This window comes from Mustelus asterias, chromosome 8 (assembly GCF_964213995.1).
Source record: "Mustelus asterias chromosome 8, sMusAst1.hap1.1, whole genome shotgun sequence".
Lineage (NCBI taxonomy): Eukaryota > Metazoa > Chordata > Chondrichthyes > Carcharhiniformes > Triakidae > Mustelus > Mustelus asterias.
The window spans coordinates 952986-975746 of NC_135808.1; the positions used below are offsets into that span (position 1 = coordinate 952986).

Below are 22761 nucleotides of genomic sequence, written 5' to 3' on the forward strand. Positions count from 1 at the left end.
GTTCAGTTTAATGTAGAATTCAAAGCCTTTTATCTTTCGGGTCATCATAGAAACCCTACAGTGCAGAAGGAGGCCATTCGGCCCATCAAGTCTGCACCGACCACAATCCCACCCAGGCCCTACCCCCACATATTTTACCCGCTAATCCCTCTAACCTACACATCCTAGGACTCTAAGGGGCAATTTTTAACCTGGCCAATCAACCTAACCTGCACATCTTTGGACTGTGGGAGGAAACCGGAGCACCCGGAGGAAACCCACGCAGACACGAGGAGAATGTGCAGACTCCACACAGACAGTGACCCGAGCCGGGAATCGAACCCGGGACCCTGGAGCTGTGAAGCAGCAGTGCCAACCCACTGTGCTACCGTGTCATCTGAATTCCCTTCACTGTAACAAGATTGGTGTGTCTTTTAATTTTTTAAAATTGACTTCATGGGATGTGAGGCTGGTGAGGCCAGCATTTATTACCTCTCCTTAGTTGCTCCTTGAGAATGTGGTGGCGTGCAACCCTCTTGAACCGCTGCAGTCCCTGTGCTGTATGTACACCTGATGTGGAGATGCCGGCGTTGGACTGGGTGAACGCAGTAAGAAGTCTCACAACACCAGGTTAAAGTCCAACAGGTTTATTTGGTAGCAAATACCATTAGCTTTCGGAGCGCTGCTCCTTCGTCAGATGGAGTGGAAATGTGCTCTCAAACAGGGCACAGACACAAAATCAAGTTACGGAATACTGATTAGATTGTATTGTCAATACACATCTCTTTAACCTGTGCTTAATGCTCCCTCCACCCACATTGTCTGTATCTTTAAGACCTGGCTGGCTGTAGAGATTCGCATTCTAATCAGTATTCTGTAACTTGATTTTGTGTCTCTGTGCCCTGTTTGAGAGCACATTTCCACTTCATCTGACGAAGGAGCAGCGCTCCAAAAGCTAATGGTATTTGCTACCAAATAAACCTGTTGGACTTTAACCTGGTGTTGTTAAAACTCTTACTGTATGTACACCCACAGTGCTGCTAGAGAGGGAGTTCAAGGACTGAAGACCAACTCAATTGGACCTGCCTTGCCCGATGTATTTTGCAGTGAGCAGGACCGACAGCAGGTGCAGGACTTACCTCCACTGTACAAATTAGGAGCAGTAGATGTACTTTGATCTGCTTGATGCCTGCAACAACCATATTCAGCTTTCGCTCCCCCACAGTGCATTTATGCATTCACGGGATGTGGGCATCACTGGCGAGACCCAGCATTTATTACCCATTCCTAATTGCCCCTTGAGAAGGTGGTGGTGAGCCGCCATCTTGAACCCACTGCAGTCCCTGACGTGTAGGTACACCCACAGTGCTGTTAGGAAGGGAGCTCCAGGATGTTGACCCAGAGACAATGAAGGAACGGCCGATATATTTCCAAGTCGGGATGGTGAGTGACTTGGAGAGGAACCACCAGGTGGGGGTGTTCCCAGGTATCTGCTGCCCTTGTCCTTCTAGGTGATAGTGGTTGTGGGTTTGGAAGGTGCTGCCTAAGGAACCTTGGTGAGTTGCTGCACACGGCTGTCACTGTTGGTGGTGGAGGGAGTGAATGTTTGTGGATGGGGTAGCAATCAAGCGGGGCTGCTTTGTCCTGGATGGTGTCGAGCTTCTTGAGTGTTGTTGGAGCTGCAGCATCCAGGCAAGTGGAGAGTATTCCATCACACTCCTGACTTGTGCCTTGTAGATGGTGGACAGGCTTTGGGGAAGTCAGGAGGTGAGTTACTCTCTGCAGGATTCCCAGCCTCTGACCTGCTCATGTAGCCACTGTATTTACAAGGCTAGTCCAGTTCAGTTTCTGGTCAACAAGGAGAAAACAACTCTGTTCTGTGTTATTTTCCAGATGAACAGGTTCAAATATGAGATTTATTCAGAAAACACAGTGCCTCCCATTCTTGAGCAGACAGGAGGTTTTAATGGGCAAGTCATTCAGTCCAGTAAACCACGCAAAACATTTATCTACCAGATCAGTGAGAGAGCGGGGATGCACTTTACAAAGGGACAAACACCCAGCTTTCTAGCTCTTTTATTTAAGCCATCAGCTACAAAGGGTATAGTGATTAGGGTACTGATGGCACACTGATTAGCACTACTGCCTCACAGCAGCAAGGATCCGGGTTCAATTCCGGCCCTGGGCGATTGTGTGGAGTTTGCACATCTCTGTGTGGGTTTCCTCCAGGTGCTCCGGTTTCTTCCTACAGCCCAACGATGTTAGGTGGATTGGCCGTGCTAAATTGCCCCATAGTGTCCAAAAATGTGAGGCTTAGGTGGATTGGCTATGCTAAATGGGTGGAGTTAGAGATAGGGCAAGAGAGTGGGCCTGTGTAAGGTGGCCTTATCAGAGGGTCAGTGCAGACTCAATGGGCTGAAGGGCCTCCTTCTGCACTGTGGGGATGTTATAAATTAGTAATCCCATGGGCAGGACTGATGATCCCGAGACATTGATTCACATCCCACCATGGTAAATGGGGGAATAAAAAGCTAGCATCAGTAATCGTGACCAGGAATTTACCAGATTGTTGCACAAACTGTCCTTTAGGGAAGGAAATCTGCCGTCCTTAGCTGGTCTGGCTACACGTGACTCCAGACTCAGAGCAATGTGGTTGACTCTCAACTGCCCCTCTGAGACAAAGTATATCAAACCTTTAGGACAATTGGAGATGGGTGATAAATGTTGGCTGGGCTACTGATGTCTCACATCCCACGATTGAACAAGCAGCATAGCCAACGCTCTGAAGGTGCGCGGGATTCCCCCTGCACTTTTACAAATTGCTTTGTTGGCTGTTTGAGTGGGATTAGCCAAAGAATTTATTTCCGTGGGAAACCACCAAACATTTCAGATCAAAGTAAAATCCTGTGGATCCATTCAGAAACAGCCAGTGGAAAGAAAGGCCACATTTCAAGTGATTAATAGTGCAAAAGAAGGCAGGATATTGTGTGGAGGATCTGAAATCGATCCAACTGGAACACTTGTTTTCTTTACAAAAATATTCAGAAAAATAGGAGCAACAGACCATTCAGCCCATCGAGCCTGCTTCACCATTCAACACCAGCATGGCTGATCTTGGGTATCAACTCCATTTTCCTCTCTGCTCTGCACAATCCCATGACACCAAAAATCTCTCGATACCAGTCTTAAATATATTCAACGACAGCATTCAAAAAGCTCTGGGTAGAGAATTTCAAAGATTCACAGCCCTTTGAGTGCAGAAATTGCTCATCTCAGTTCTCAATAATCCTCCCCAATCCCGTGGGTTCTGTGTTTTAGGTTTCCCAATCAAGCGGGAAAACAATCTGAGTGTCCATCCCTATCAAACCCCTTCAGAATCTCGTAGGTTTCAATGAGATCACCTCTCACTCTTTCTAACTCCAGAGAATATAAACCCAATTTACTCAGCCTCTCCTCATATGATACCCCCTCATCAAAAACCCATTTAGTGAACCTTCACTGTATTGACTCCAATGCAAGTGTATCCTTTCTTAAAACAGACCAAAACTGCACACATATTTAACTGCAGCTCTACAGGCTATCCCAATAGTGTGCCCCATTCATTGATTAAGATTGTCTAACTTAATATATTAATGATGGAGTACAAAACATGTCGGGAGCACACTCAGTTACATTACAATAGATGGAGAAAAACACATACAAACCAGATTCATTAAGGATGGCAGATTTCCTTCACTAAAGGACATCAGTGACACAGATGGATTTTTACAAGTTTCATGGTCATCATTAGACTTTTTAATTGCAGATTTCATCTAGGATTCAAACCTAGGTCCCCAAATCATTACTTGTGATTACTAGTCCAGTGACAATACCACCATGACATTGCCTGCTCCCAGTTGGTGAATCTCAGCGATCAGCAGAAACTGGATTACACAAAATCAATCCAAAAATAACCTTTGGTTTCTGCTGGATTATTGTGCAGAGTTCTGGTACCATGCTTTAGGAAGAACGTGGGAATGGTTGAAGGGAAGAGAAACTTTAACATGGATAGATTGGGAAAAGCTTGGGGCTGCCTTCTGTGCTGCAACCATTCCTATTCCAACTGTAATCTTGTTTTATCCCTCTTCCTGACATATGGAATAGAAGCCAAGTGCAGCCTTAACTTGGCCAGGACCATAACAATAGTGCTGAAGGTGTATCTAAATTGGGAGGCATGAGTTCCACACTAATTAATTAAAACAATGGGTGGAGTTTTACCGGCACGTCCGCCCAAGTTTCGTACTATCCCGCCTGAGGGCACTGGCGTTCAGAGTCTCGCCCGCCCCCAGAATCAGGGCGGACGTGCCAGTAAAATTCCAGCCAATAATTCATTCTTGGGATGTGGGCATTCTGGCAAAGCCAACATATTTTATTTATCCTTAGTTGCCCAGAGAAGGAAGTAGAACCACTAGTAGCAGTTTGATACAAGTGATTGACTTAGAATCATAAAATCCCTGCAGTGCAGGAGGCCATTTGGCCCAATGAGTATGCACAAACTCTCCAAAAGGGCAACTTACCCAGGCCCCATCCCCTTAACCCCAAATATTTACTCCGCTAATCTACACATCTTTGAACACTAAGGAACAATTTAGCATGGCCAATCCACCTAACCTACACATCTTCGGACTGTGGAAGGAAACTGAAGTACTCGGAGGAAACCCACACAAACACGGGGAGAATGTGCAAACTCCATGCAGACAGATATCTAAGTCTGGAATCGAACACAGGTCCCTGGCGCTGAGGCAGCATTGCTAACCACTGTGCCACCATGTCGCCCATTCCATGATAGTTAAGACATAATTCACCAATATGCTGGCTTGCTTTGGCGTGAAGAGGCGAGATGTTGTCCCATGACTGAGCTGTTGCCCACAGAGCTCATTCAGACTGGAGTCGTAAACAGGCCAGATGGAAAAAGGAAGAGGCTTCTTGTATGATAAACTGAGCTTTTAAAACTCACCTGTTGAGAGCTTTGGAGTCACAATTTTCTGACCTTTAGTTTGAAAATGAGTCCCAAACATGAGCAAGTCTCAGTGCGCAAAGCGCTTCACACAAGAAAAAAACAAAGACAAGATCATCGCAAAAAAAATTGTTTTATTCGTCAGTTAAGAAACAGGCTGGCTCTATACTTTTCAATATGAAAAAAAAGAGGAAAAAAAAGTATGATTCAAACAACAGCTACACAACATCAAAACGTAGTGAAGTACAAGAGGAAAGGAAAAAGCAAGACTGAAAAGTACTGAGCAAGCAATGCGGAAACGAACAAGCGCTTCCAGTTAAAAACTCTGCACCACAAATCCTTCACAGGAGGGGAGGGGGTTCAGGCTCAACAGAATAAAAAACACAAGTTGTCCCCCACAACCTCACTCCACCCCTCGGTGTACGGCTCTCAAAATGGCCAGAAGCATCAGGGAGATAAACACCCTCCCCAACGGAATCATCAACTACCAAGCAAACTGAAAGCCCACTGAGAGAAAAACCCTGCTTTCCTTGTCAAAACTCTAATTGGGAAGGGCCAGTGCGGAATGTAACTTGTCGCCACTCCTCACTGCTGGTTTTTAAGATGGAAACAAGGCAAGATGAAGGATTACAGATGGGAAAACAGGAGGGGGGGGGGGGGGGGGGGGGGACTGAGCAACACTGGGTCAACTCTGAAATTCAACCAGACAGCTTCGCTTCCAGATACAAATTTAAAAAAAACAGGAGACACTTAAAAACTACAAGACAAAATTTACAGCGTCACAGGTACAGGAATCTCACTAGCTCCCAGGCAAGTTGGCAATGGAGAAACGGGATCACTTCCACACCACAGTGAACCACACCTCCTCTGAGCAAGTGACATGAAGGCGGGGACTCAGGGATTTTGAAATTGGAGAGAGCCTTTTGACACTCAGTGGCAAGTTGGCAGCAAGTAGCCTGGGATTCTGGTTGCTCGTGATTGCTATTCACTTGCATGGAATTGGCTTCCAAGTGTGTTCAGGGAACGTCGCCAACACTAATAAAGAACTTGGCTCAAATAGCTTCAAGGCAGTGCTGATGTACCGCAGGGAGAGGCAGCTGAAAATCATGGGGAAAAAATGATGAATACACGGCTCAGAAACAAGTTTTAAAAAAGGGGAAAAAATCTACTTTAGCTTTGCAGTGAGATATTGGATTAGAGTTCAATAATTGATGAAATGGCACAATGGGGCATGAAATCAGATGGCCAGGCAGGCAAAATTCAATATATCCAACATTTAACCCTCTGGGAGCGATCCAATCAGTCCCACCCATTCAGAGACCACCCACCCAGATAGTTCCTTTCCCTGCGTTCAATCGAGTCTGCCGACTAACTACTCAAAATATGAAATAAAACCCCAAAATTTAAAATAAAGCACATCAGCACTCGCACAACCAATGCAGCCCATTTTGATTTAAACATGTAACGTGGGGGATGATTCACTCGGAGTTAGGATTGTGGCTCTAAGCTTCAGGACTTTCTTGCTGTCGCCATTGGGCGATAATTGAATTCGACTGCACAAAATGATTCCCGCACAAGATTTTAACCTCGAGCCCTGTGGAACCTGTGAAAGGCCGCAGACCTTGCCTGTTAACATTTTTTTTTCTTTTAGAAACCATGTTTTATGTACACTTGGGAGGGCCGGTTAACTTGCTCTCTCAGGCCTCATCTTGTTCAATCTCTTCTTCGAATTCTCCCTCTTCCTCCGCCGTGGCGTCCTGGTATTGTTGGTACTCGGAGACCAGGTCGTTCATGTTGCTCTCTGCCTCGGTGAACTCCATCTCGTCCATGCCCTCGCCGGTGTACCAGTGGAGGAAGGCCTTGCGCCGGAACATGGCGGTGAACTGCTCTGAGATGCGCTTGAAGAGCTCCTGGATGGCGGTGCTGTTGCCGATGAAGGTGACGGCCATCTTGAGGCCGCGGGGCGGGATGTCGCACACGGCCGTCTTGACGTTGTTGGGGATCCACTCCACAAAGTAGCTGCTGTTCTTGTTCTGGACGTTGAGCATCTGCTCGTCCACCTCCTTCATGGACATGCGCCCGCGGAAGACAGCGGCCACCGTCAGGTAGCGCCCGTGGCGCGGGTCGCAGGCCGCCATCATGTTCTTGGCGTCGAACACCTGCTGGGTGAGCTCGGGCACCGTCAGGGCCCGGTATTGCTGGCTGCCACGGCTGGTGAGGGGGGCGAAGCCGGGCATGAAGAAGTGGAGGCGGGGGAAGGGCACCATGTTGACGGCCAGCTTGCGCAGGTCAGCGTTGAGCTGCCCGGGGAAGCGGAGGCAGGTGGTGACGCCGCTCATGGTGGCGGAGACGAGATGGTTGAGGTCGCCGTACGTGGGGGTGGTGAGCTTCAGGGTGCGGAAGCAGATGTCGTACAGAGCCTCATTGTCAATGCAATAGGTCTCATCTGTGTTCTCCACCAGCTGGTGAACCGAGAGCGTGGCGTTGTAAGGCTCCACCACCGTGTCGGACACTTTTGGTGAGGGCACCACACTGAAAGTGTTCATGATCCGGTCGGGGTACTCTTCGCGGATCTTGCTGATGAGGAGGGTACCCATGCCCGAGCCGGTGCCACCGCCCAGCGAGTGGGTGAGCTGGAAGCCCTGCAGACAGTCACAGCTCTCAGCCTCCTTCCTCACAACGTCCAGCACAGAGTCAACCAGCTCAGCACCTTCCGTGTAGTGGCCCTTGGCCCAGTTGTTCCCTGCTCCACTCTGGCCTAGAAAACAGAAAGCCAAAAGACACGGTTAGATAAGGTGAGCGGCGATGTCTGGGGGCACTTTGCAACTCCCCCAGGGCCCAATGTTACAGCATCAGGCAGGGAATGTTTGGACCTATAATTGACAAAGGAAGTGGTGACACTCTGAATCATCCGAGAGCTGCTTTCAAGGGATTCGTTGGATCACAAAACTTTGGTTTTAAGAATGAAGACAATTCCCCTCCCAAGACATACCATTGTTTGAAATACAGGCTGAAAGAGTGTGGAGGTTTTTCACACACTATTACAAGTCAGAAATATATTAAATGCAAGCTGGAATTTTACCATATGCTTTGAGGATAAATTTCTTTCCTGCAGTATCCCCCCCAGCTAGAAAATAAGGGCTGTATTTGCATATCACCCATCCCAACCCCAGGACTGGCCAAAGCACGTCACTGCTGGTGAAGTATTTGAAGTCGAGTCAGTCGGAAACGGGGGCAGCCAATCAGTGCACAACAAGATCCCAAGCAATGACCATCTCATCCGCTTTGAAATGATGCTGACTGAGGGACAAACAGGCACGGACACCAGAGTGATCTCACAACAGCGCCGTGAGATTTTGTATAGCCATCGCCAATCTGAAAGCCAGCACTTTGACAGCATGGCACTCCTTCAGTACCGCACTGCAGAATCCACCCAGAGCTTCATGCTCAAATCTCTGGAATAGAACACAATCTGACATTGGACCAGGAGAAGGAAGAATCGAGTTTCCTGGTGGTACTCGACTCCTCCAGCCTCAATGATATTTTGAGATCAACTGTCTCAGAGCAGACCTGTTTACAGGGTCCTCGGAACACCCAGACTAGAGAGTGATCTCCTAACATTAAAAAGAAGCAAGAATCCATCACACAAAAGGACAGACCTCGATGAGTCTTCACTTACCAAACACAAAGTTATCTGGTCTGAAGATCTGTCCAAATGGTCCTGATCGCACCGAGTCCATCGTGCCGGGCTCCAAGTCCACCAGAATGGCACGGGGAACATATTTACCTCCTGGGAGAGGGGGAAGAAAGAGAACAGGCTGGCTTGTAAATAACCTGCAACATAATCCAGCAGAGCACCTCGTGGCCCCACGTCACTTTTCAATCCAGAAGAACTGGTCACGACTGTGGTCTACTGTGTTCAGTAGAACTATCTGCACAGGCGCAAAATAAATCACCACCTTCCTTCCCAGTCATCCAGCCAGATACTCCCACTATCCCACCAGGACAGAGACCTATACAAGGCTTCCACACGCCACTATTATTTAATCCTTTCTTTGTTTCCACTAATTATGGAGATCACACACAAGTATTTAGCCAAGCATTTTACATTACGACAAGGGAATGGGAGATCCCACTGCAATCACAAATCATTGGGAAACATTACAATTGGTAGTTCCGGCACCATCTCCCAACCCATCCTCAAAGTGGTTACATTTCATGTGCAGGACCTGAGGTGTGAGCACATCACTGTGAGGAGGTTTATCTTGCAATTGATATCGGATCATTTCAGGATTGTCAATCCCCCTAGCAGGGACCTGGAGCCTCCAGGAATTGAACATCAATCTCCAAGTCACTGGAGAAAGATCATCGGGGCATTCACACAGTTGGCAACCTTCAGCCATGCAGATTCATCACGACTCCCACAATTCTCAGCCAACCTCCATGTACACTTCCCAATAGAGGAGGGTGAACAGCAACGAGGAACTGCTTGGTCAGTCTCATCCAGCTCTGCACCAAACAGGAACATGCTCAATCAGCCCGAGGCAGCACCGAAACAGGAGCTGCATTCACTCACAGGAAGAAGTTGCATCAGGTTGTATACACCTCACGATGGTGAGAATGTGGAATCTCCCAGGGGAGGAAAAGACACAGCACCAGGGTGCAAAACTCAACACCCACCCTCTCCCAAGGCAGAACCCTCCCCACAGCACAGGACAAGCCAGTACCTGATGCCTCATTGTAGTAGACATTAATGCGGTCGAGCTGGAGGTCACTGTCGCCGTGGTAGGTACCAGTGGGGTCAATGCCATGTTCATCACTGATTACTTCCCAGAACTGCAAAGGAAACCAGAGGCTAGAGTTAGAATAGCCCAGGGAAATATACACAGATATACAGGGCAGAATATAGCCCAGAGAAATACATAGAAATATACATGGTAGGATATAGCCCAGGGAAATACACACAGATATACAGGACAGGAGAGCCAGCAAGTCTGGAACCCAAATACAGTTCCCCCTCACATCAAGTCCATTATATGAATGGGTAATTACTGAACATTTTGTCATGTAGAACAGAAACAGGCCACCGACCCCATCAGCGTGCCGTTATTAACACACATTCCTCCTATTCCATCTACCTCCCATCTTTTTCAGCACGTCCCGTTTTCTCTCGAGCAATAATTTAGCAGCCTTGGAAAAGCACCCAACCCAGTGTGTGTGTGGTTCCACATTCTATTTCTGAGTATTCCATCACACTCCTGGCCTGGGCCTTTTAGATGCTGGACAGCCTTTTGGCATTCAAGAGAGGAGTTACTTGCTGCAGGATTCCCAGCCTCTGACCTGCTCTGGGAGCCACAGTATTTATATTTTGTAAAGCGAGATGGATCAAGGTCAAAATTAAAGGATGACTGAATTGTACCCAGCCAATCGATCAGTTTCCTCAACTTCTGTCTCGTCATCTACATCGTTTCGACACGTTCAATTTTACAACAGGAAAACTAGTCAAAATTTGCCAGTGTCCAGATTCAAAACACAAAACTATTACAAGACTATGACTGCAGACAATGTTTCTTTTTAAAGAAATAAAAAAATTAATTTTCCTGCAAGATGGCAACTGAGATTGTCTATTTCAAATCAAAAGAAACACACACAGATCAGATTTCATCTCACAAACTCTGGTCGATGCCTCCTGAGTAACCAGGACATGCCTCATGAGCCATGACAATGGAAATGTAAAACACTGCATTTTTCCACGTGGCAATGGTTTTCATACGGGAGAAAAAGACAGCCTGCAAGATCAGCTTTGAGTTTGAGTTTGACCCAGAAAAGTAGTGGCAGTAAGCAGTGCTGGGAACATTGTTATAAAAAACAGAAAACGCAGAAACAGATCTGGCAGCATCAGTGGAAAGCCAAACGCCAAGTTTCAGATCTGTGATCTAATGTGCTTATTTTTTGGTTTCCAGCATCCGCAGTATTTTGTTTTGGTTAGGAACGGGATGCTGGGTACAACTATTGAGTCACACATTTCTTTAATATATTTCCCATACCAATGCAGTTACCCTTTAGGTGTCTTTCGGAGTAAAGACAGAGATATGACCCCACCCCTCACCCTTTCCCACAGTATCGACATTCACTCATCCTATAACTTCATTCCTTTCCCGCTTGTGTACCTATCCAGCTGCCCCTGAAGTGTGGTTCTGCTATTTGCCTCAACAGGGAGAGACGGTGGTATGTCACTGGACTAGTAATCCAGAAGCCCAGGCTGATGTTCTGGGGAAAAAGGTTCAAATCCCGCTACGGTGGCCGGTGGAATTTAAATGCAACTAATAAAATCTTGACTATAAAGCTAGCCTCAGAAATGGTGACCATGGCACTATCGTAGGTTGTTGTAAAAACCCAGTTGGTTCACTGATGTCCTGGAATCTGCTTCCCTTACCTGGTTTGGCCTACATGTGACTCCAGAGCCACAGCAATGTGGTTGACAGCACTCTGAAATGGCCATATGAGCCAAACAGAGAGGCAACAAATATTGGCCTTGCCAGTGACACCTAATACCCATAAAAGAACAAAGAAAACACTCCCGTGTGGTTGCAAGTTCCACATTATCAGCTCCGGGGTGGTTGCAATGTGCAAAAGTCCAAGCAACTTAAGTTTTTAAAGAATACTGGTATTTTCCAGCAAGCTTTAACAAAAAGGTCATTGTAGGCCAGTGGGACAGGAACAAGGTTAAAATGGGGCATTTTGAATCATTCATAGGATGTGGGTATCACTTGCCAAGCCATCGTTTATTGCCCATCACCAATAGCCCTCGAGAAGGTGATAGTGAGCTGCCTTTTTGAACCACTATAGTACAGATTATGAATCTCAAACAAAAAAGATGGCAGAGTAACAATGAAAAGCAAGACAGTCCCACTAGTTGCCACGTCCTGACTTAATCAGCGAGGGAGCAGATAATTCCGCTTGTAGTAAAGCAACAGGCACAGATCCAATTCCGACAGACAGAGGCGGGCACCATTACAGCTGGCGAGACACTGCATTGTGATGGCCTGGGAATATCCAACACTGGGATCCAGCTCATCAGCAAACTAAACTGGCAGGGGGAATGCAAGGCAAGAAAACTGCTGACCGGCTAACAAGGAGAGGGATATTCAAAAACTGCACTTGATTTAAATAGGCTGCTTTTAAGTGTCAACTGCACCAGCACGTTCCCTGCCCGTACAAAGGCAGGAACAGCAACAGATTTTATTAATAGCCCATTGTTTCGAGTCATTCTAGAAGATCGCAATGCTGCTGCTGTTGGGAGGTGGGGGCTTGTCTTTGGTGTACAGGCAAATATAACAAAACAAAAAATCACATCCTTACAAATCACTCTGTCCAGCTCAGAGCAACAAAAAGGATTTTACATACTGAGTTAAAACAGACAAGAACCACAGCCTCCCCCTCTCAGTCAATAAAATAAATTCCAGTTCAAATTCCTCCAAAACATTTTCCATTTAAAAAATATCAGGGAAGAACTGTCGTGTGATATGTCATTCAGATTGCAATGGCCATCATGCCATTTTGTCTCCTCCCCGCTCGGAGTCTAGACAGAGCTCCATGCCTGGGCGGAGGAGAAAGATCCTTCAGCAGAGCTGCTGTCTGAAGGCACATCTTCCCCCACAAGGTGAAAAACCAGGGCTCATTCCACCAAAATCTGTTGTGGGGGGGGGGTCAATCGAAATTTTAAAAATTCCAACACAGGAGCCTGGTAGATTTATGTTAAACCTAAAACATTAAAGGATGATGTAACTGAGGGAGGGGAACAATACAGATCTGACTGAATGAGAGAACATATTTGAAGGTCTGGCACTGGATTACATAAAATGCTAGCGATCGAATTTATAAATCAGGGAGAAATCCAGTCTGAAAGATGTGTTTGAAAGCCGAAAGAAGCATTACCGGCATCATTTATTTTAAACACCGGCCTTGGAATCATTGCGGATATTATAAAAATGACACCTAATAAATGGGTCAATTTTGCATGGTTTTTTCTTTGGACACTGTCTCGACACGGCGCTCTGAGCAGTAACCACACACTACTATCAAATCAAACATTGGCAGCATGCTGGAGTATTCTCCAGAACACACTCGTTTAATATTCTGCAGCTAGTTCTTGCAGGTGGGGATGAGCAGAAGAGTGTAACTGGGGGAAGGGCACATTTGCAGCAAGCTTCAGCCAAGGGGTTCCGCCCAACAGGAAAGCTCCCCACCCCCTCCCTGCAGGAGGCCGGAGAACAAAGGAACGGAGGCAAAAGAAATCCACTCTGCTGGTTACTCAGGAGCTCCAGTCCCGCACAAGAAAAACCACCAAAAACAAAACAATAAATCAGAGAAAGGAAAAAAACCACCGAGAAAAAGTAGCTGCCTTCAAGTCAAAAGGCTCCTTTCTGTTACACCATCTTATCCTCGGAGGGATTTGTACCCTCATTAAACCGCTCGGACGATTTGATCAGTGCCTTGACTCAATCACACATTAGAATAAGGAATAGCTTTAAAAAAGGACAGACACACAGAGTGGCCTTGGCTTGAAGCACAGAAAGGCTGGAACTGAACAAAGGAAAACAAGTGAGGCAACCTGGCTTTGTTCTCCCAAGTCCAGTATTCTCATGCTGGCTGCAAACCAACAATTTATACCTTTAACAAGCTTCAACTCTGAACCTTCACAGGCTACAAGGTGGATATTGTGTCTAGTCTTAACCCGGTCAACACCTCTTTCCACAAAAAAGATGCATTCTCAAAGCTAAATTGCCCCTTAGTGTCCAAAAATGTGTAGGTTAAGGGAATTAGCAGGGTAAATATGCACGGTTACAGGGATGGGACGGAGGGTGGGCCTGGCTAAGATGCTCTTTGGAAGAGTGGGTGCAGACTCGACAGGTCGAATGGCCTCCGTCTGCCCTGTAGGGATTCTATAATACCCTCCCAATCCTTATCCTACTGTCCTCATTCACTAGCCAAGGGTATCGGAGTTATGTTTTGCTTAACCGTCACTCCCACCCATCACTCTTCAGAAGGTGCTTCCAGGTGCAGCTGGCAAAAACCAGTATCTTGCCAAAAGCAGACACCTCATGAAGGTTCACCGGCCAAGCTGAAATCCAAACTCCACTGAAGACACAGACACACACACACAGACAAGCAGTCACTTCCCCATCATAAATCACCAGAAAGCAATCAGGTACCGGATAATCTGGCCTGCCAAAATCTAGAAGGAAAAGGCTATGTTCAAAACAGGGTGGCACAGTGGTTAGCACTGCTGCCTCACAACTCCAGGGACCTGGGTTCAATTCCCGACTTAGGTCAGTGTGTGTGGAGTTCGCACATTCTCGCTGTGTCTGTGTGGGTTTCCTCTGGTTGCTCCGGTTTCCTCCCACACTCCAAAGATGCGCTGGTTAGGTTGAATGGCCATGCAAAATTGCCTCTTAGTGTCCCAGGATGTGTAGGTTAGGGAGATTAGCAGGGTAAATGTATGGGGCTCTGTGGATAGAGCTGGGGATGGGGTGGTTTGTTGTTGGCGCAGACTCAATGGGCCGAGTGGCCTCCTTCTGCACTGTAGGGTTTCTATAAAACTGTTAGCCTGGGTAGCAATTGGAATAAAACACTTCCTTATTCCCACATTTTTATTTTATTAAAAGTACATTATAGGAGCCAAGATCTTTAAAATTTCCAAATCCGGCCCAGATCCAGTCTCAAGCTTCCCAGATGTATGGTCCGGTACCTGTACATGATCCCTGGATGTTTCCACCTTTGTTAGTCCAAAGACATCAAGGTCACTTGTATTATCATGGGACCAGCCAACTTGGCCAAGAATGGATATCGAATCGAGGCCTTGCTGTTAGGTAGGACTTTGCTCACCAAGCCACCTTGAGCTTAAATGATCTAGAACTATGCTGACTTAACAAGCCAGCCAGAGCAGTGTTCCAACAGGAGGAAACGTTCTTGGACTAGATGCTTTAAGAAGCAAGACCCATAGAGCAACCTGGAGCCTTCACTACCTCCAGTACAGACAAGGAAGAGGAAAAGGGGCAGAAGTGAAGACTACAAACTCAGGGAGAAATACTTCTTAATCTGACGTTCCTTTCAGTCGAAAAATTGTGAAGGCCCAACCCACACAACAATGCCTGTTTCTGGTAGCTTCATTGAATAAGAGAATTCCACTCTGGCTAAGGTTGCAAAGTCTAGAAGGATATAACTAAATACCACTAAAGTAATTTCAATTGCAGATAGCATCTGTAGCATTAATCAGAGCAAAATGGCTGCAGTAATATTGGGAGTCAGGCTCGGAGAATGACAGAAAAACCAAGCTATCCACCCGCGATCAAAAAGGACTAGTGTCAGCAACCGATCCTGTTTACAAGCACATCATTGCCTGATAGTGATGAGGTTTAATATGGGGCGGTCTGGCACACTCTTGTCACCATCTGGTTGCACCACATGGATGAGATACAGTTCAACACAATGAAGTCTTCTCTGCTGGAGGCCCAAATGGCTGCTGGCCAGCTGAGCCACCGCAGTTCCGTCAACCACAAACACAGTCAGTTAGGACTCATTTATTGGAACGCTTACTGCAGGCAATGGAATGAAGCAGTGGTTATGTTTTTATCCAACCCCCATCATGCCAGACTTCGAAGAGGCCATGGTGCCCCACATGACCCCAAACTGTGACTTCTGAGCACAAAACATTCCAAGGCCAACCCGAGTCACTAATGCTATGGAGCAGAAAATCTCAAATCATACTCATTTCACCATTAGCTAATCTCTGTTGGTGCCAAAACACTGGAAGGAGTCCACCGGCACCAAACACCTTGATCCCAGTGTGGAGAGACTTTCTTATGGGAGGTTGAGCTTGTACTCATTGGAGTTTAGAATAAGGGGTGACCTTATTGAGACATAGGATTCTCAGGGTGAGTCATTCAGTATGTTCAAGGCTGAGATAGACAGATTTTGAATCAGTAAGAGAATCGAGGATTGAGATAAAGGTGGGACTGTGAAGGTGAGGATCATGACATCAGATAGGTCATGATCCCATTGAATAGACTTGATGGGCCAAGTGGCCCACCTCTGCACCTACAGCTAATGGTCTAATTCTAACCATTCACTAAACATTGCAAACTTGGTAATTATTTATACATCAAACCATACAGCAATGGTTTTTCGGTTAAGGAACTCCGATCTCCCCTCCAAAATATACAAAAGCAAAAGAAGTTTAAAAATTGATAATTAAGCGCAAGGAGAAACCTTTGAAAATGTCCTGAAATTGCTCAGAACACTTTAGGGATGTTTGTGGCTAATTAGCTGAAAATCACTGCTATGCAAAATGAGTTGCTGGTTAATCAAATGCGGAAGGCATTAGCCACAGTGGCAATCCCTCATGGACTCTGGGCAGGAATCAAGGCCAGGCTGATTCTATTCCAAAGGCTAACTGTGGTGGTCCAATTTCTGCCTCAGATGATCAAACCTGCTCATCTGCACTTAGTGTAAGAGATGTGGGTTTTTGTTAATACCTTCCTTTGTACAATGAATTTTAAGTGTGTGCATGGCTTTTGGTAAACAAAGCATTAACTGTTGGTATGTTAACTGTTTGCATTGATAGGTTAGGTGTAAAAGAAGGATGTCACACATTGATTATTTATTGAGACGATAACTAGGCTGTTTGCATATCTTTGATTGTAACAGTTTAGACTCCAAATCATTTGCAAGTCTTAACTTTGTTCATTGTAGTTCAGGTGTAGCTATTGTGTTCATGGTCTATTGATTTAACTGTGAATGGTGCATCAAGGGTCGACTGATTTAACCGTGAATGGGGTATTGATCATAATAATTGTGATAAAAGCTGTGGGTGGCTTGTAAACTATTGCCTGGTTAGGAACTGGTTTATTACTTACCAAAACCCCTGCTACGCCAAAACTACTGCCCATCAACTTTGCGCCTGGGTCCAAATAAAGATTCCTGTGATTTAAAAAACTTTAAATATTTAATACACATCGTGGATTTCCCCAAAAGCTTGGCTTGAGTAGAGGCACCATTTACACATCACCAAACCCACCTTCTGGATAATGAATCCATGCCCCAACATAAGCCTCACCCACAACTGAACTGTAAAGATAATTTGTGGCGAATTTTAACAATGAGCATTATTCACTTGCTCCCAGTTGATACTAAAGCTGACCATTCCTTAGATCATCCCTTTGAAGTATGTTCCTGTATGACAGCTCAGTTCCCTTCAGCAGAGTGTGTACCTTGTACATGAGGGACACATGCTTGAACTGGGAGTTAGCACTGGACAGCCAGTCAATGGTTCATATATCTTACTCCAAATACATGCGTCCAAGTGGACTTCGCCAACACTTTGTTCCGACATCGTTCACCTGCGCCTTTTCACAAACCTGTGTAGAGTCTATAGAGGGAGCGCAGCAAAGGTTTACCAGGCTGATTCCTGGGATGGCAGGTCTGTCATATGAAGAGAGACTAAGTCGGTTAGGATTATATTCACTGGAGTTTAGCAGAGTGAAAGGTGATCTCAAAGAAACTTATAAAATTCCAACAGGGTTAGACAGGGTCGATTCAGAAAGAATGTTCCCGATGGTGATGGAGTCCAGAACTAGGAGTTGTAGTTTGAGGATAAGGATTAGGACTGAGATGAGGAGAAATTTCTTCCCCCAGAGGGTGGTGAATGTGTGGAATTCACTATCATAGAATGTAGTTGAGGCTAAAACGTTGTGAGATTTCAAGAAAAAAAAATTAGATATAGCTCTTGGGGCTAAAGGGATCAAGGGATATTGGGAGGGGGCGGGGGGTGGAAAGAGAAGGACAGAAGAGGTAGGATCCCAATATTGAATTTGATGATCAGCCATGATCAAAATTAACGGAGGAGCAAGCTTGAAGGGCCAAGTGGCCTCCTCCTGCTTCTATGTTTCTATTTAACCAGTTGTGATCGCAAGATCACAAGGAAGTTAATTTGACTCATGTAAAACAAGAATTTGTTTTAAAGAAACCCAATCGATTGCATCGGCTCATTTCTTTTGGTGGCGGAGGAACGGTGGAGGAGGAACCTTTGGTGGAGGAAGGAACGAGTGAAGGAGCATCACAGCCAGTGTGTACTACTGAAGGGCATGGATACTCCAGATGACGACACACCCACCCTGTCATCTATGTACAACTCCCTCCAGAATACCAATACAGAGTACAGAAAGGGCTTCCCTAGAGAAATAAAGTAGCACTGTTAATTCATACAAAATAAACTGACCAGTCAAGCAACACGAACCTAGTGACCTGTGTGGATGGACCTCCTAGGATAATGTGTAAGCATTAGCAGCAAAAACACACATTTCATTCTGTACCTACAGGCAATCATTCTGACGCACCAATGGTATATTAATCCCCCAGACTCAACACCTTAAACAAAAACAGAAAATCTCAGCAGGTCTGACAGCATCTGTGGAGAGAGAACAGAGTAAGAAGTCTAACAACACCAGGTTAAAGTCCAACCGGACTTTAACCTGGTGTTGTTAGACTTCTTACTGTGTTTACCCCAGTTCAATGCCGGCATCTCCACATCGAGAGAGAATAGAGCCAACGTTTCGAGTCTGGATGATCCTTCATCAGAGCTGAAACATTAACTGTATTTCTTCCTCCACAGATGCTGCCAGATCTGCTCAGTTTATCCAGCATTGTTTGATTTTACAATAATCTCATTCATATAGAGGGGGGGGGGGGGTGATTCTCACTTTGTATACTATAAAGAGCCAATTTAAAATATATGCTGCAGACAGATTTATATATTTGCTGGTTTCCTCGGTATTATTTTTCAGTCGGAATATTAAACGTTCAGATTGCTAAAATCAATTTGACTGCTGAACCTTTCTGCATAGGAGGGTTAATTAAAAAATGCTCAGTGTTGGTGATTTCTGGAATACACTCTCTGTATTCCAGATCTCAAAGAACCAGCACCGACACAAGGGGCCAAATGGTCTCATGTGCAAGCTTGAGAGAAACCTTGCCCTGCCTGTCCCTCGATATGATGTGGAGATGCCGGCGTTAGACTTGGGTAAACACAGTAAGAAGTTTAACAACACCAGGTTAAAGTCCAACAGGTTTATTTGGTAGCAAAAGCCACAAGCTTTCGGAGCTTTAAGCTCCCGAAAGGAGCTACCAAATAAACCTGTTGGACTTTAACCTGGTGTTGTTAAACTTCTTACTGTGTCCCTCGATAAGCAGGAGCTGAGAATATTAACCTGAGCGCTACAGTGGGAGGATGATCTGGGACTCGCTATAATTGGAATGAGGTCAGTGTGAATAGCAATGGGAAATGCAAGTCCTGGACATGAATAGAAACGCCTGCAGCACATTCTCCCCATGGGGCAAAACAACAGAATTCGAACTGGATCTCCCCAGAGAGCAGCTCACTCTCGGATAGTGTGAAATTTAGCAACATTGCCAATTCATTTAAGTAGAGCCACACTTTCAGAGAATTGCATCGCCCTTAATCCATTCGCAAGTGTCGCAATTGCAAGCACAAAAAAGTTACTAAACTCAGTAGCAAGCGTTACAGGGGTTTAAAATATAGAGGGTTACAACGTGACTGTGCCTTGGATCTCAATGCGAACCAGTCCCGCTCTATACCTGGTAGGAGTCAAGAGGGCGTGGGGAAACCTCGCTCTTCAAAATTTAAATTCAAAAACTCAAAAGAACCGTTTGGCGCCAGGTCTCCTCTTCCCCGCTATTGGCTCATTTGTTTTTGGCGCCTCTTGTAACGGATGGGCATTTCCCCTCGCAGGTATTGCGGCCAATAGGAGGCCAGTGCATGTCAGTTACCCAGAGACTAACAATCCTTAAATCAACAGAGGCACGGTGGGATGGTGCTTAAAAAAGAGGAAATCAATCCCGTACAGGGACTGCCATTACCCAGGAGAGCACCATTCCATCTCCCCCTAAAAGGTTCAAAAGGAAACTGACTCGCAATAAATCCCATGGGGTCAATTTCCCAAGAAATTAACACAAAAGAAATTACATCCCTACCCCTCCCCCCAAAAATACTCAATCTGGCAACGGGCCATGTAGAAATTGGTGTGAATAATATTTTTGACACCACTTAAAATATCAAATTCCCTGGAAACTAACACAAAGAAATTGCACCCTTACCCAGAAAGGATCAGTTTGCTCCCAGTTAAGAACCAGCCCAAGTAGAAATTGGAATGCACCACTTTGAAAGATTATTTTATATATAATGTACATATTTAGTTGCATGCTCCCTACTTCCAGCACAATAGGCTAGAGAGCGAGAGCCTCCGTTAACTCTCAAATGTTCTCGAAGTGACATTTTGTAATCACACAGGTAACATCTTGGTTTGGGAATGTTTCTGCACAGATACAGCCACCACCAAACACACATACAAAAAAAATTCCCAGCTCAGCCTCATGAGAATGAAAAAAATAGGCTTTGTATTAAGAAAAAACAAAATAGCCACCCAGGTGTTACATACTGTGCTAAAATCGTGAAAATGCTACATTGCATTTTATTAAAATAAACGAAAATATATCTTCAATCGCTTTATTGAACCAGTTAACCGATTTATGCTTAATCCCTCCCCATCTACATATGGGCTGTTAATGTCTCAGCGAGATCATTTGCAATTCCTGCCTCATTTACCCACTCATCCACAAGACATCTAAAAAAAATCAAACCCAAATTAACCTTTAATAAATCCACAGGTCACTGCTTAAAATTAATTTCCGCCCACGTTCCATCTGAGCATGAATTGGCTACAAGGCACATTTCGATCCTGTTTAAGATTCAGGAATTAGAAATTGTAACTAAATGGATGATGCTTACCTTGGCACCAATCTGATTGCCACATTGGCCAGCTTGGACATGCACGATCTCTCTCATTTTTAGTTTAGTACAGGGGATATGTGTGTATAAGAAGGGAGGATTATTGCTACAAGCGAGCTCGCTAGTTACAGTACAACTGCACCGCTTTCTGCTTCTGCAAACCCACTCGCAACAAAGCTTATAAAGAGGGGTGGTGCCCCACCACTGGCTGCCCCTTTCTATTGGTTCTTTGCGAACACGTGTGCCAGTAGCCGGCCATCCATTGGCTGCAAAGTGTTGCAGTAATTAACCAGCGAGAATCCTGGAAGAGATTCTGGGAGCTGGAGTCCTTTCAGATGGGGTTTTACCCAGTTCGAGGGAGAGACTGGAACCAGTGGACATGGCAGAACAAGTGCATAATGCAAAATACTGCTGGAATCTGAAACAAACACAGAAAATACTGGGAATTCTCAGCATATTTACCCTACTAATCTCCCTGACACGAACTAGCATGGCCAACCAACCTAACTCGCACATCTTTGGACTGTGGGAGGAAACCGGAGAACCTGGAGGAAACCCACGCAGACACATGGAGAACATGCAAACTCCACACAGACAGTGACCCAAGCTGGGAATCGAACCCGGGTCCCTGGCGCTGTGAGGTGTCGATGGTAGTCATGATGTGGATTCATGACTCGCATTCCAACCATTATTTTGTAAATTGAGTTTGTGTCTTTAGATGCCCTGTTTGTGAACAGAATTCCCACTCACCTGACGAAGGAGGAGCGAGCGCTCCGAAAGCTAGTGGCATTTGCTACCAAATAAACCTGTTGTACTTTAACCTGATGTTGTGAGACTTCTTGCTGAGAGGCAGCAGTGCTAACCACCATGTCACCATGCCATCCAGACCATCCACACTCATAATGTCGGCTCTATTTTCTCTCCACAATGCTGTCAGACCTGCTGAGATTTTCCAGCATTTCCTGTAGTTTAAGAATAAGTGGTCTCCCATTTAAGACAGAATTGGGAGGATTCCACCCCCCCCGCCCCCCCCCCCCCCACGCCCCGAGGATCCTTGGTCTGTGGAATTCTCCTCCCCAGAGAGGAGGCTGGGTCATTAAATATTTTTCAGTTGAGGCACATAGATTCTTGACTGACCAGGGAATCAAAGGTCATTGAAGGGTAGTTAACCAGAAAGTGGATTTAGAGCCACAATCGGATCAGCCATAGAACATAGAACAGTACAGCACAGAACAGGCCCTTCGGCCCACGATGTTGTGCCGAGCTTTATCTGAAACCAAGATCAAGCTATCCCACTCCCTATCATCCTGGTGTGCTCCATGTGCCTATCCAATAACCACTTAAATGTTCCTAAAGTGTCTGACTCCACTATCACTGCAGGCAGTCCATTCCACACCCCAACCACTCTCTGCGTAAAGAACCTACCTCTGATATCCTTCCTGCATCTCCCACCACGAACCCTATAGTTATGCCCCCTTGTAATAGCTCCATCCACCCGAGGAAATAGTCTTTGAACGTTCACTCTATCTATCCCCTTCATCATTTTATAAACCTCTATTAAGTCTCCCCTCAGCCTCCTCCGCTCCAGAGAGAACAGCTCTAGCTCCCTCAACCTTTCCTCATAAGACCTACCCTCCAAACCAGGCAGCATCCTGGTAAATCTCCTCTGCACTCTTTCCAGCGCTTCCACATCCTTCTTATAGTGAGGTGACCAGAATATATATCTCATCAAGTGGCTCAGCAAGCTGGAGGGGCTGAATGGTCTGCCCTTGCTCCTAATTCAGATGTTCTGACTCCAGGTGCCAGTTCTGTGGTTAGCCCTGCTGCAAAACACCATGAGACAATAACTCAAATTCATTCCTCACCTTCTGGGAATGCTGCCCTGGTTTCGGTGGGGGAGATTGGGTGCCATTCTTCGATT

General features: G+C 45.8%; 1 protein-coding gene across 2 annotated transcripts; it reads right to left on the reverse strand.

The window, feature by feature from the left end:
• Positions 1 to 5091: 5091 nt before the first annotated feature.
• LOC144496738 (tubulin beta chain) lies at positions 5092 to 20996 on the reverse strand. Of its 2 annotated transcripts, XM_078217248.1 has the most exons (5): positions 20841 to 20996; positions 16894 to 16957; positions 9703 to 9811; positions 8655 to 8765; positions 5092 to 7733 (listed from the first exon to the last, which is right to left on the reverse strand). In XM_078217248.1, the coding sequence occupies exons 1-5, from the start codon at positions 20879 to 20881 to the stop codon at positions 6673 to 6675; spliced, it is 1386 nt and encodes a 461-aa protein (XP_078073374.1). In that variant the 5' UTR covers positions 20882 to 20996; the 3' UTR covers positions 5092 to 6672. The 2 variants fall into 2 exon arrangements, with proteins under 2 accessions (XP_078073374.1, XP_078073375.1); XM_078217249.1 differs by lacking the exon at positions 16894 to 16957 and having other exon boundaries at positions 20841 to 20990.
• Between the last annotated feature and the right edge of the window lie 1765 nt (positions 20997 to 22761).